A 15316-nucleotide genomic window follows, 5' to 3' on the forward strand; every position below is an offset into this window, starting at 1 on the left:
TTGGTCGTTCCTAGGATAGCAAAGTCCACTAAAGGAGGTAGAGCTTTCTCACATTTGGCTCCCAAACTCTGGAATAGCCTTCCTGATAATGTTCGGGGTTCAGACACTCTCTCTGTTTAAATCTAGATTAAAAACGCATCTCTTTCGCCAAGCATTCGAATAATGTATCTCTTAAACTGTGAGTGTAGTTGCATCTGATCAAATGTGCATTCTTATTCTTTAGCTTGGTGTTAAACTAATTAATTTTACTTTGTTGGAATAGCAGCTATCCAGGGATCCTCCAATCTTACCCTGGAGGGCCAATGCACTGCAGGGTTTAGCTCCAAACCTGATCAGACTCACCTACCTGTTATTTTCTAATGATCCCAAACACACTGATGAGCTTGCTCAGGTGTGTTTGATTAGGGTTAGAGCTAAAGTCTGCAGGAAAGTGGATCTTGTGGGCCAGATTTGAGGATTCCTGAGCTACGCTAATGATGTCTCTATGTGTTTCTCTGTTTCTTCTGGATCTTCATCCCGTGGTAACTAGGATTTACACAAGCTCCAGTCTGGATCCAGAACACCTGAGAAGAGATGATGCTGACCCTCAGAGGACCTCAGATGATGCTGACCCTGAATCAACAACAGAACTAACAAACAATGCTACAAGTGTGACTGCATCATATAATAATTGCTGTTAATGGTGTTCATCGTCTGGCTGACTACGTCTTGTATTAATTAAATTAAATATCTGTGTTTGTTAAGATTTGGAAGGGTTTTATTCACATTTTCCACTCACACAATAATGCTGAGGCAGGTCTGTTACTAGAAGCATTTACTACATGATTCACTTTTCACTTTTTTTTTCTTTTATGATAAAGCCTGTTATAATGCACTATAATTCAAGTTATGAGGGAAAAAATATCCCTTTATGAGTATTTGATTTTTAAATTTATAACATCTGATATAATTAATGTCACACAGGTCGGAGTGCAGTTTTCTGAATAACAACACATGAGCATGATCATGAATGTGATGTTGATTTCACAGTTCAACAACCAAGAAATTAATATAAGCAAGTTAAATTTTGGACACAATATTGTCTGTTTTTGTTTCACCGACACAAATAGTTCCAAACAAAGACAGTGTAGATTCTAGAACTGTTAGACATCTTAGAGAAATATGTTTCGTACTTGAATCTGTGTTTTTAAATGAATCACTCAGTAAGACAGACATGCTGCCACATACTGGACAAAACCAGGTGGAAAACACTCAACAAAATATTGCCTTATTAAGCGGAAAAAGGCACCTTAAAATGATGTTGCTATTATTATAATTATTATTGCCTAATATCTGACCAAAAGGTGACAGAGAGAGAGAAAGAAGGAATGAAAAAAGAAAGAAAGACATTTGTCAAGAGTGACGATTAAGTTATGAATTGGCCTATAACATGTAGCTCAAATTCTATGCATGTTACAGTGCATAATACACACCAAATTAGATTTTTGTGATATGGATCTAAGGGTCTGAAATGAAGAAATAATAATAAGGTGTGAATTAATGAAGTGATAAATTATTAAAACAAAACCTTTCCAAACTGTCATCTCACTCTTACAGTCATTCTGACACAATGAAAATGCTATCAATTCACTTTATTTTGAAGTGTATCCCACAGGCGGGATTTGAAAGGGGAATGGGAAAATCTGTTTTGCATCTACTGAATACAAGTTTTTACCAGTAAGAATACAATTATAGAGCTCTGTAACTAGATTTCTTACTAGTAATAATTTAATTAGAGAGCTCTGTAATTGACATTGTTACTAGCAAGAATTAAATTAGAGAGCTCTCTAACTGAATTGATACTAGTAAAAATGCAATTACGGCGAGTAACGTTGGGAACAGTTTACGCTAAAACGGCTTGCCATATTCGATCACACATCGGATGTGACGCAGCAGATGACGCATGCGGAAGTGTCGAGCAGATTGAGTTCCCTGCTCGAGTGATGTCGCGGATTGAGTTTATGTCGAATAATGACTCTAAACAGATCGGAAATAAAGCAGACAGACGATAGCGAAGCACTTTGACGTTACCAGAAGGTAAGATGAGCGTCTCGACGTTTAATTCTTTATTTCTGACCTGACAGTAGGAGGTTTCGTTTTCGTCAGTGCTGAGATAACTACTAAAACTAATGTTTTCCATTGTGTATTTAGTATATGAATCCGTTAAAACGTGCTTTACCCAACTGACTCATGGATTAGAATGTGTTTTAATGATCGGAGCGGCATGTTTCGACGTCTTCCGGTTTCTCTCTCTCTGTCCATGACAAATATTTGTTCAGTTCAGTGTTGTCAAAGCCTTTACACTTCGCACTCACCTGAAACACGAACTAAACACACGAGGATGTGCTCAGAGGTTCAGTCTCAAAACACCAGTAATCTTGGTCTCCGAACACTTGCTGGTACCCATTGACTTTCATTGAATTTTTATTATTTATTTTCCCTACAATGGAAGTCAGTGGCTACCAGTAAGTGTTTGGAGACCAACATTGTTCAGAATGTCTTCTTTTGCTTTCCACGGAAGAACCAAACCATTTTTGGGTGGACTGTCCCTTTAAATGAAAGCATCCCTGACCATTAATGTGGTCTCTGACGTTTGTGTGTGTGTCTTTCTCTCTCTGTGTGTGTGTGTGTGTCCCGGTCAGCTGGTCTGATATGCACATGGCGTCCTCCCTCCAGATGTGTCTCCGTCTCTATCATCTGCTGCTCCTCGCCGCTCCGCCGCTGCACACACACTCCCTCTTCTCCTCCTCTGGGGTGTCCTCGTCCTGCGGGCCGGGCCGGTCCTGGGCGGTGCGGCTCAGCGCTGGCTCAGTGACGGCTCTGGAGCGGCTGGCACACAGCGTGGCGGAGGAGCTGGGTCTGGAGAGCCACGGGCAGATCGGGCAGCTGGAGGGACACTACCTGCTCTGTCAGCGACCGGAGGACAGCACAGACGTGCACTCCACAGAGACAGCGCTAGACCGAAACCCTCATGTGCTCTGGCACTCACAGGAACACATCCTCAGACGCTCCAAGAGGAGCCTGACCTTCAATGACCCCAGATACCCCAGCCAGTGGCACCTGGTGAGTACTGTGGGGCATTAAATACTGCACACAATTACGCACTCTAGTCATAAAAGTGTGTGTTTTGGATGAATACATCAAAAGGGCTGGAAACACAATCATATCTAGTGTCTGTAATCATTGAAGCTCAAAAAGACTATTTCGATATGAGTTATATCATATCATCATTTAATCTGAGAAATATTTCCTTCTGTCAAAATAAAAGTCTGGTTTAATTGGAAGAAATTATGCTTCTGTTGCTATTGTACAGTAGAATGTATTCCCAAAGTAATAATAGTGATGATATTAATAGTTATAATAATAAAAACATTTAGTTTTAAACTTCATTTAAAAAGAAATAAATAAAAATTGTAACTTTGTTTTAATGTTTAAATTTTAACAGTAAACTTATGTTTTGGACTTAATAATAAATAAATAAATAGATGTTTATTTTTCATTAGCTTGATTTACATTATAAAATATTAAGAATTAATGTTTCATACCTTAATTTGGTTACGACTGATTTTGATCATTAGTATTAAATCATAAATCCAGAAAAGAACACGGGTAATAAAACAAATAAATATAAAAATTAAATTATATTAGTAAATAAAATATTTTATAGGACCATATTACTGTAGAAATGATAATAAATTAAATAATAAATTATATAGTATATAATAATAATAAATTAATTAATAATAATAAATATAGTTTTATGAATGCAGTTGATTAGACCTGCTCTTGATTATTAAAATTAAACAATTAAAATGGAATCCATAAAAATGAAAACAGAATTTAGGAAAAATAAAACGTAAAAAATGTATTTCTTTGTTAAACTTTTAATAAATTGTTGCTCAGTTCTATGCAATTTCAATTAATTAGACATGCAATAGATTTAAATTAATTTTCATTTAACCATTAAAATATAGTCCAGTAAAATGGGAGTCAAATTAAATTTGAAAAAAATAAAAAACGATTTCATGAAGTAAGATATATTAGTTAGTAAATGTGTAAATCATGATAGTGTGGAAGCCGTCAGATTTCATCCGTCTCTCATCTCTTCTGCTCTCACAGCACAACGATGTGAAGCGAGGGATGGACATCAATGTGACGGGTGTGTGGGAGAGGAACATCACCGGTGCGGGCGTCACTGTGGTCGTGGTGGACGACGGCCTTCAGCACACACTGCCAGATCTTCAGCCCAACTATGTGAGGAACCTCTGACCTCTGGAGTCTGTCAGGTTCAGTGTGTGTTCATCCAGCAGCGTCTGTGGTCCTGAAGCTTTAACTGCAGCTCTGTGTTTGTGTAGAGTCCTGAGGGTAGTTATGACCTGAACTCGAACGACCCTGACCCCATGCCTCACCCTGACGGTAACAGTGATAACCATCACGGCACGCGCTGCGCCGGAGAGATCGCCGCCGTCTCCAACAACAGCTTCTGCGCCGTCGGAGTCGCATTCGGAGCCAGGGTCGCAGGTCAGGCAACTCAATCAAAATTCCTCATTTGGATAATTTGGATAAAAGTAAATCTAGTCATAGATTGCTTCGTAGGGCAGATATATTGATTACTAATTGATAGATTAATGAGAACATCCATTGTAGACAAGAAAATTCTAAATGTTAAATGCAAGAAGGAAACATATCTAGTCATTTTTATTTATGTGACACATTATATTAACATAACAGTTCTTTTTTTGATAAATAGTTTACTTGCGTGTATTTTAACTCTTTCCCTGGCAGCGTTTTTGATGAATATTTCATGGCCCCGAGACTATTGTTTTATGAATATTGGCACATGCAGTAATCATGAAAGATAAAATCATGTTTTTATGTAATCCTACATCTGGATCATATTCAGTGGGATGATCAGCACCAATCCATCAACTCCTCCAGAGCTTCACAGTCCTGGATCAACATCTCACTCACTAACATTAGGCTGTTTTAGTTTGTATGCTGTTTATAGTTGATGATCACATTATTTCTCATATTCCTATGCATACATGCGACATCGCTCCTTCCTCCACCTTCCTCCAATGTGTTTTTGATCAGCATGTTCTAGACTCATTCAGCAGAACCGGAAGAGCGTGTAAATAGAACGTATAACAAACCTGTGTGTGTGTGTGTGTGTGTGTGTGTGTGTGTGTGTGTGTGTGTGTGTCCTGGTAGGCATCAGAGTTTTGGACGGACCCCTCACAGACAGCATGGAGGCTGTTGCTTTTAATAAGCATTACCAAGTCAATGACGTCTACAGCTGCAGGTGCTCTTTGTTAACATTGTTTAGCTACTTCAGTTAACACTAGCTAACAGTGATATTTCTGCAGGATTTAGGAATTTTAATTTTAGAGTTTACTGAAATGTGGGTAACGTGTGTATTTTGTTCTGTAGCTGGGGTCCGGATGATGACGGCCGTACAGTTGATGGACCGCATCCCTTAGGAAAGGTTAGGTCATCTGAAGCTTCATCAGTTCATCAGAGGAATGCATGCATCCTTCTCCATTTGACTGGTTTCACCTCAGCAATGATTTTGGTTCTCTGTTTTTGCACCAAAATAAAGTGCTGGTGCTTCAGCCATAGCCTACACATGCCAATATGACCCTTACATTAAATCAAACGGGTGCATTTAAAACAAGATGCATTGTCTGCCATTACAGATACACTGCTGTAAGATCCATTCATGCTTTTAAAGAAGAGTCTTCTGCTCATCAAGGCTGCATTTATTTGATCAGAAATACAAAATAAACAGAAATATTGTGAAATATTATATTTTCAACAGAATCCTGAAAAAATTATCACCGGTTCCAAAAAAAAAAAAATGTGAAGCAGCAAAAACAATGGTTCTAAATCGATAATAAATCAGTGTATTTTCATGATAGAAGATCATGTGACACTGGAGTAATGATGCTGAAAACACAGCTGTGCATCACAGAAATAAATTAGTTTAAGTGTATTAAAATAGAAAAAAACATTATTTCAAATGCTAATATTTAACAATACCGTATTTTTGGTCGAATAAATGCAGCCTTGATGAGCAGAAGAGGCTTCTTTTAAAACACATTACAAATCTTACTGTTCCCAAACTTTCGAACAGCTTTACATTTTTAGAGTTCAGCCATCAATGGTTTTGAGTTATTAATCCATAGGGGAGCATGATGAATATCGGCCGATAATTAATGCGCATCTCATCAGTAAAGCCGGTTCTCTAATCAGAGGTAAATACCATCAGGAGCGTGATTACACACAGAGCAGCTGTTACTACACGGAGCTGTTGTTTACTGACATCAGCGATTATCAGCTGCTTTACTGACGAGATGCACATTAATTATCGGCCGATATTAATCGTGCACCTCTATTAATCCATGTTTGAGTCCAGTTTTAACACTGACTCCTGTGTGTGTTGACAGGCGGCGCTGCAGCACGGGGTCATCGCAGGCAGGAGAGGTTTCGGGAGCATCTTCGTCGTGGCCAGTGGTAACGGAGGACAGTATGAAGACGACTGCAACTATGACGGCTATGCTAACTCCATCTACACCGTCACCGTTGGTAATGGACTGCTTTATCAGCTCCGTTACGAGTGTCTAAACCTTACCTGATCAAAGAGGAGCAGTTCTGATTCAGATTTCAGCCCACAATCTTAATTTCGTATTTTTTAAATATTTGTAATATCATCTGTATTTCTATACGTGTTATATAATATATATATATATAAGTGAAAACCTGCTGTTAATTTACTCACCCTGGACTTGTTTTCTTCAGCAGAACAGATTTTTAACTAAAACTGTGGCCCTTGGTGGTTCATAAAATGCAAGTCAACAGCTTCTGTCACTTTGAGAATCAAAAAAAGTATTTCAGGAAACACAAAATGAATCCCCGTGGCTCCTGACGATATACTGAGGTCTTATGAAGCGAAACGATCAGTCTGTGCAAGAAACTGTACATTGTTTACTACATTACCATCTGTAATCCTCAGGCAAGGAGTCTGGAGAGATGTCTGCTTCACGAACGAATCATTCTTTTGAACCGATTCTTTTTGGTGAACAAACTGAACCAGTTCATTGAATTCAGACCGACCACTTTCTATGAAGGGGCAATATGAACGTTTTTATGGTTTCTCATGGTTTATAAAAAAAAAAGTGAGTTGATGAAGACAAGTTTATTCACTTTATATGATTAAGACATGTAAAACATCTACATTTCCAATCATTATTGGGTGCTTTAATAATATAATTGCGTATTCATCACGCCACTGTGTGATTTCATAAACAAACTGATCAATCAGATTATTGTACCAGCCAAGGTTTCTGCTCAAGATCTTTAGTGTTCTTCTGAAGAAATACAGTCACAAGCATCTCCGATGGCATGAGGATGAGTAAACTAACAGCGATTTTTTCATTTTTGGGTGAACTGTCCCTTTAAGAAATGAAGGCTCTTTATAAGATGATGTGTAATTGCAGGCGCGGTTGATGAGAATGGCAAAAGGCCGTTTTATGCAGAGGAGTGTGCGTCGATGCTGGCCGTGACGTTCAGCAGCGGGAGCAGACAGCTGCGCAGTATAGTGAGTATCAGTAACCTGCATTATTCACTTCATATGTTTTTTGCACCAAATAGTATTGATAACAGTATCGGTATCGATAAACACATCAGTATCGATGAAATGCAAACGATACCCATCCCTAATCACAACACACAATATGGCAGAATAAGCCCCGCCTTCTGAATACAAGACCCAATCAGCTGATTGGATATTTAGATGTGGGCGTGGCTATGCAGATGAGCGTGAGCTTGCAGGTTCAGAGTTTAGGGTCATCTGATGACTGGAGAAGTCCCCAGAGGATGTAGATGTTTGAGATGGGTCTCCTGATGTGTTTGTGTCAGGTGACGTCGGACTGGTCTCTGCAGAGCGGCACAGGCTGCACAGACGGACACACAGGGACGTCAGCGGCTGCTCCTCTGGCTGCTGGGATGGTGGCGCTCATGCTGCAGGTGCGGCCCTGTCTGAGCTGGAGGGACGTCCAGCACATCATCACCTACACCGCTACACAGGTCACACACCCCTCCTTAATCTACAGAATACACTGCTGTCATATCCTCCAATGATGTTAATTGAGGCGTTGATGTGTTACTACTGCTACTGGTTTGACGTGGAGGTGTGTCTGTGTCTCCAGCATGACGCTGACGCTCAGGCCGACTGGGGAATCAATGGAGCTGGTTTCCACCACAGTCACAAGTACGGCTTCGGTTTGCTGAACGCCTGGAGGCTGGTTAATGCTGCCAAGGTAGATCTATCACAGCTTCCAGAGAAACACAGGCTTCATCAAGCATCTGAGAGTCTGTATGTGTGTCTCTGGCAGGTCTGGGAGTCCGTCCCCTTCTTGGTGTCCTACCAGAGCCCGGTTTTAAAGGCCAACGAGGACATCCCAGAGTATAACAAAACTCTCACGCACACCTGGAATGGTAAGAGATTTATGTGGAGTAGCACACTGAAATGAATGATTGGTAACACTTTATTTTAAAGGACCAGATCTTGCTATTAACTAGTTGCTTGTTAGCGTGCATATTAATGGCACATTGGCTGTTGATTAGTAAGCACATATTAAAGCATAAATATGCTTGACTACATTTCAGATCCTTTAATCCTAACCCCAACACATACCAATGTCATACACATCGACCGATGTGCGTTTTAGACAGCTGATGCCGATATCTTGGAAAGCAGGGGGTCGATAGCGGATATAAAGCTGATATGAGAGCACTGTGTGTGTTAAGGTGCTGTCGCTCTCAGAGTCGCCAAAATAAAAGTCCCTCCTCGAACACATCGGCCAAGCAGAAAAAATTATCGGCCGGTGCCGATATAAAAAAAAAGAAAAAAAAAAGCCAAATATCGGCCTCGGTGATATATCGGTCGACCACTACTAGGGATGTTGCGGTGACGGATTTTTTCCACCGGTTAATCGACGTGTAAAAAAAAAAACCGGTAATCCCGGTGTCACTGGGGTTGCGTGTCGTCGGGGATTTCGGGTGGCCGAAAATGCGGTCGTGCAGATGTGCACACATCTCAATTTACTTTCACTTTAATTAGCGGCAATTCAGTAGCATTTGTTTGAATTAACCATGCGTTAATTTATTTTATTATTAATAAAAATACACAAAACAACAAGACACTCGCTTGTATTACACACATCTTTATTGCAAAATGAATAATAACTTAACACACCATGCAAAAACTAAACAAAAGCACTGAAACACCTTTAAAGTGCATTTATTAACAAAACGAACCACTGCAAATATCGTGCAAGTATCAAACAAGAAATTCTATACAAAATTCACTATTCGTTAAATAAAGTGCCTGCCTTTTTCAGCAAAAAAAAAATAAATAAAATTAAAAAAAACGCACAACCATCGAATATGAAACGAGCGAACATCAAAAACTTCGTTAAATAAGGTAGCCTACGTTTTCAGGTTCCCTGTTGGCATTTGGTTTGAATCCAAAATATTTCCAAATAGGTGCTTTTGCGTTTCGCTTTGAAACCAGATCTTCCGCCATCCTTTGCCAGTTAGCTCGCCTCACTCTCCTCAAATGATAAATGAAATCGGACACCTGCTGCTTTACTGCGGCGCTCGTTCCGCTTACGCTAAATTACGAAGGCACGTAGTCACTAACTGAATGAAGTGCTTTATTGCTATAGGCTAAAACTTCAACACGATGGGGACGGTGCCGGTGGTCCAGTGCTATGACCGGTAGGTGGTTTAAACACCGTGTATCACCGGTAACACCGACTATCGCAACAAGCCTAACCACTACATAACTACCTTACTAACTATTAATAAGCAGCACATCAGGAGTTTGTTGAGGCAAAAGTCACAGTTAATAGTTAGTTCGTAGCGGGATATGGTTCTCAAACAAAAGTCTGACCAAAATATTAACAGTTTTCTGATCTAATATGTGATTCATTTCAAACCATAAGAAGGGCATTCATAAGTTGGTCTTTTCTCACTTCTTGTGACTTCTACGGAGAGAAGCGATAGGATCGTTGTCATTATTTGCTCTAGTGTCATAGGAGAAGAGATGTCTTTGTCAGCAGTGTTTGTTACTGACACATAATGAACCTGTAGTATTTATTCTGTAATAGTTTACCATGATGAACTTCTCTCTCTCTCACGCTCTTCCTGCAGTCGTGTTATTGTAAAGCATGGATGTGTGTAGCAGCAGCATCACTGCGTCAGCGGGAACATATCAAGCTCAATATTGACATGTCACTGCAGCTCTGTACAGAAAAAAAAGTGATTTCTGACTTATTAAACCTTTAATAACTACAGTAAACTACAAAAGGGTTAGGGGCCATTTCATCATTACAATAACACATTTTCTGGTCTAGAAATGTACAAAAACTATTAAATCAACATGACCCTTTGCAATGTAGTTTTTATACAGTACAAAATAATTGGTCTGAATTGCTCAGCTAGTTTAACCTTGCAAGTTTGATGTCTGACTAAAGCCTGATTATTTAAGTGGTTTAACGTGAAGGTGAACTAGTATTCAGATGTTAATGCGTTGATCAGACGTCATGAATGAATGCACTTGTTTCTGCTCTCTTTGTAATTGCATCATATCAGTGGTGAAATGACAGTGAGGAGCATGTTTCAGAAATACAGCTCTTGTTAAATCTGTGTGTTTGTAGTCTCTGTGTCTGATCTGAGGCAGTCTGGCATGCAGACGCTGGAGCACGTGTCTGTCACAGTGACGATCGCTCATCCTCGGCGTGGGAGCGTGGAGATCTGGCTCGTCTGTCCCAGTGGAATGAGCTCTCTGATCGGGGCCCGGAGACCGCTGGATGTGTGAGTGTCCACACACACACACACACACACACACACACACACTCTGATCGGGGCCCGGAGACCGCTGGATGTGTGAGTGTCCACACACACACACACACACACACACTCTGATCGGGGCCCGGAGACCGCTGGATGTGTGAGTGTCCACACACACACACACGCACACACACACACACACACACACACACTCTGATCGGGGCCCGGAGACCGCTGGATGTGTGAGTGACCACACACACACACACACACACACACACACACACACACACACACACACGCACACACACACACACACACACACACACTCTGATCGGGGCCCGGAGACCGCTGGATGTGTGAGTGCCCACACACACACACACACACACACACACACACACACACACTCTGATCGGGGCCCGGAGACCGCTGGATGTGTGAGTGCCCACACACTTCTGATTCACACACACTCACACACACACACACCCCGTCTGAACCGGTCGGGCCGCCTGTAACACCCGGTGTGTTGTTTGAGCAGAGATACGACTGGATACACAGACTGGACGTTTTCCACAGTGCGATGCTGGGGAGAAAGAGCCGAGGGACAGTACACCCTAAACATCACTGACCACAGTAAGACATACCACTGCTCAACTCATATTTTAACTGTTAAAAAACTAAAACATTACTGTTTATAGCCGGAATAATGGCATTTCTAACAGGCTAATTTGGCAAAGCAATGTTTTGGTCTTTGCCAAGTGTTTCAGGGGCTACTGTCCACAGTAACGCTAGCTGCTATGAACTGAAGTAAAATATCTTTTGAACGAGACAAAGCTTGTCGGGGCAAAGAAACCGCATTACTTGCAAGCAGCACTAAACTAAAAGGATATTATACGTGACCTGTTCTGAATGAGTCAGAAGGTGCATGGGCTAATTTTGAGATACAGGCAAAAAATAAAAAGTGCTAAATGTCGATTTGAGGTTTTCACAAAAATGAGTTTATTAAGCCCTCGTCCAGTGATCCCAATGCTCCAAATAATCATTTTAGATGTTAAGTTTCCTTTATTTGTGTGTTTTCTGAGAGGAGCGCATTTTCTCCGCTCGCTTCTCACATTGTCTGTCATCCGAAGCGCGCGATCCTAATAAATACACAGAATTACAGTATTCACGTAAACATAATCCGTGATGTCTCAAGTCAACGTTTGGGGAAAACATCTGATGTGTAACATTTTATATTAGATCCTTTCATTACAGTATATCTTCATACAGGCCGCCTCATTAATGTTGATCTGACAATGAAAGAGAAGAGGGAATCACTCGCTTTTCTTTACTGAACTGCTCTTGTAGTTGTAATAATCCGTTTATAAAGCGATTTTTACATTTGATTATTTGTAAAATGAAGAAATCAGGGTTTCCGCGGTGTCTTAAGTAGCGTTGGTACCGAGGGTACCTGGTTAACCCGGATCTTGACGCATGCAGCACTATGATTTCAGCGAAGCAGAAAACAGAGAAGGAAACTCAAAATCCAGTCATGAAAATTCGACTTACATTTTAATATGGACAGTCACAGAATTTGTCAAAGGACCAGTTCAGTGTCTGTAAATGTTGGTTGAAATCTGAATCCTGCGTGTGTGAATGAATGAATGGTTTGTTTACTACAGAGACTGAAGAACATGACGCTAGCAGTAAAGAGCACACAGAACAGTTCTGGTGATGTTGTTTATGTATTTGAGTCACTTCACAAGCATTTCATTTGAGTAAAACCAGTGTCAATTTAAAAGTAGCCCATCAAAATAAAAGTTCATTTTTACATAAAGGCATTGTGCTACAAATATTACTATTATTTAGTAGAATGTATGTGATACTGCTACTACTGTTGAAAAAAATAATACAACTTACTTTTTTAAAGAAATAAATCACACAATGTTTCTTCCATGTTTAAATTTTAATAGCAAATCCCCTTTATTTACCAAAAAATAAAATTAATTTAAATTTCATTCATTAAAAGACAAATTAAATTTGGGTGGAACTTTTCATAATTATATTACTTGTAGAAAATCTTTAAACACAATTGTTAAGTATAAAGAATGGAATTGGTTTTATTTTAGTGATTTAAATTTTAATTAGCATATTTTTGTGTTTTGCTTTAGTACCGAAATTGATACCGAGAACCATGGATTTTCACTGGTATCAGTATCGAATATTGACATTTTGGTACCATGACAAGACTAATTTGCACTATTTTTTTCTTATATTTGTTGTACCGTTTTTTTGTTTTTTGTTTTTTGCATTTGTTCTTATTTATAACAACAAAGATAAAATAAATAATTATTGTGACTACTAATACAGTGATTATTATAAAGTAAAGAAGTGGAGGAGAAGATGCAACGTTGCAGGTGTAACCTTCAGAAAACTTTAACTTGATTTTCCTCTAAATTGACTGCTGACTCTATCGTCTTCAAACAGGTGTAGCTCAGTCATTTTCACTCGGTTCCAACAATCATACATCATTCTGAAGGTATTATAATGGAGGATGTGAATACGACAATATCTCATTTTGCCAGCACAGGTCTCCTATGATAACAGCTGCGTTTAGATCCTGTAGATTTGTAGAGATCTGTAGATCCGGTGAGTTTGTAAAATTGTCTTTTTACAGTACCAGTAGTAGGCTACCAACTCAAGCCTGCGCCCGCTCGAGGAAACCGCTCTCAAAAGCTCAGGTGTTTGGACAGAACAAACTATCACTGTTTTCTCCTCACTTTAGATCAGTACAGTAAACAGTACAGTTTGAATGTAATTAAAATTAATTAATCTAATTAACGCGTTAAATTACCAGCCCTTATGTGTGTGTGTGTGTATATATATATATATATATTTATTTATGTGTGTGTGTGTGTATCCTAATGTTATATGGTGCATATTTAACAAAATTCAAAGTTCATGGTCATGGAATATGTTTTTCTGATGTAAATGTAACATGACGCCACAGATTGTTTACGAGCTATTGTCATCTTTCCTGCGATTGAAACACTGATTGAGCGATGACACATGAGACATGAGACAGATTTCTGTAAGCTGTACTCTTTCTTTTAACACACCTTCGGATGTTCATTTGTGTTTATTTCATGCTGTAACTTCTATTAAAGTCGAACTTTACACTCTAAACCGCGCCAAAACGCCATTTAATATTCGAATATTGTAAAATCTGGGAAATCTGAGACATTGTTTCATATCAAAAGTTACATCACAAAGCTTATTGCCATTTACTGGATGGGAGGCGTTACAATTCTCCGTTCACTATCTGAGCAGCTAGACTAATCGATTCTTGGGATTTCTGAATCAATATTGTTGCATAAGAATGAGAATGAACTAACATTGAGTTTCTGTCTTTCAGAAGAGCCGAGTCTGCCGTCGGGCGTCCTGAAGCGCTGGAGACTCACTCTGTACGGCTCGTCTCTGTCTCCTCAGCAGGTGAAGGACAGGCGGAGGTGAGCTACAGACGGTGAAAGATGAATGCTTCAGCAGTATAATCCTGAATCAGTGTTAATACGTCTCCTGTGTGTATGTGTGTGTGTGTGTTTGTTCAGGGTTGTTGAGGAGGCCATGGGTGGACAGTATCTGGACAGCAGTTTTGCTCTTCCCTGTCCTCCTGGTATCGACGTTCCTCCTGAAATCGTGAGCCCGTTCACCTCGAACAGCCTGAAGGTGTGTGTGCTCCTGGAAACCCCAGCATGGTCACGTGTGTAACTGACTGTACAGTGAGTAGTGTGTAATGATGGTGTGTTGTGCTCTGCAGTCTCTGCTGCTGCTGGGCTGTTTCGCTCTCTTCTGGTCGCTCTATTACACGCTGGAGGTGACCCTCACGCTCTGGGACTGGCGTGCATGCAGCACGACGGAGACGGGACGGGGACGAGGCTTTCAGGCCGTATCCACAGGCCTCGAGGACAGTCAGGTGGTGCAGATCCAGCCCGAGACGGACAACGAGGACAAAGTCCCGCTCATAGCTGCGGATGAGGACACGTAGCACGTGTCTGCGTTTCTTCTGTTCTTCTTCGAGCATTTTGAGTGGCCTCATTTGTCGTCATTGATTGATTTGCTGATGTGTTCATGACAATGTTGTCTTCTGAGAGTGCCTGACTTTGAGTGCAGTATTTGAAACCTTCAGTGCATGTATGATCGAGAGAGTGCGTGTGAATGATATTTGGTGGAGTTTAATATAAATGACTTTCTTCTCGACGGTGACGCATCGGATGTGTCACTAATAGGTCTATAAATACCTCCGACACTTGAATTTTGAAAGACGGAAAGAGATTTAAACTGCTTACCTGCAGGTATTTTACTGATTTTTTTACTTGAAGTGTGGTATTCTTGTGATCAGCAACTGAGATGGGGTTTGAATAAAAACTAAAGGGAAGTTGTTTCAGTA

At 40.2% G+C, this 15316-nt stretch overlaps 1 protein-coding gene across 1 annotated transcript; it reads left to right on the forward strand.

Annotated features, from left to right (window-relative positions):
- The first annotated feature begins 1908 nt into the window (after positions 1–1908).
- LOC113058227 (proprotein convertase subtilisin/kexin type 7-like) lies at positions 1909–15308 on the forward strand. Its single transcript, XM_026225926.1, has 16 exons — positions 1909–2076; positions 2682–3102; positions 4159–4293; positions 4395–4560; positions 5251–5341; positions 5470–5524; positions 6486–6624; positions 7536–7636; positions 7957–8124; positions 8247–8357; positions 8433–8535; positions 10761–10917; positions 11429–11523; positions 14285–14378; positions 14478–14595; positions 14687–15308. The coding sequence occupies exons 2-16, from the start codon at positions 2692–2694 to the stop codon at positions 14912–14914; spliced, it is 2172 nt and encodes a 723-aa protein (XP_026081711.1). The 5' UTR covers positions 1909–2076; positions 2682–2691; the 3' UTR covers positions 14915–15308.
- Positions 15309–15316: the final 8 nt, after the last annotated feature.

This window comes from Carassius auratus, chromosome 40 (assembly GCF_003368295.1).
Source record: "Carassius auratus strain Wakin chromosome 40, ASM336829v1, whole genome shotgun sequence".
Classification (NCBI taxonomy): Eukaryota; Metazoa; Chordata; class Actinopteri; order Cypriniformes; family Cyprinidae; genus Carassius; species Carassius auratus.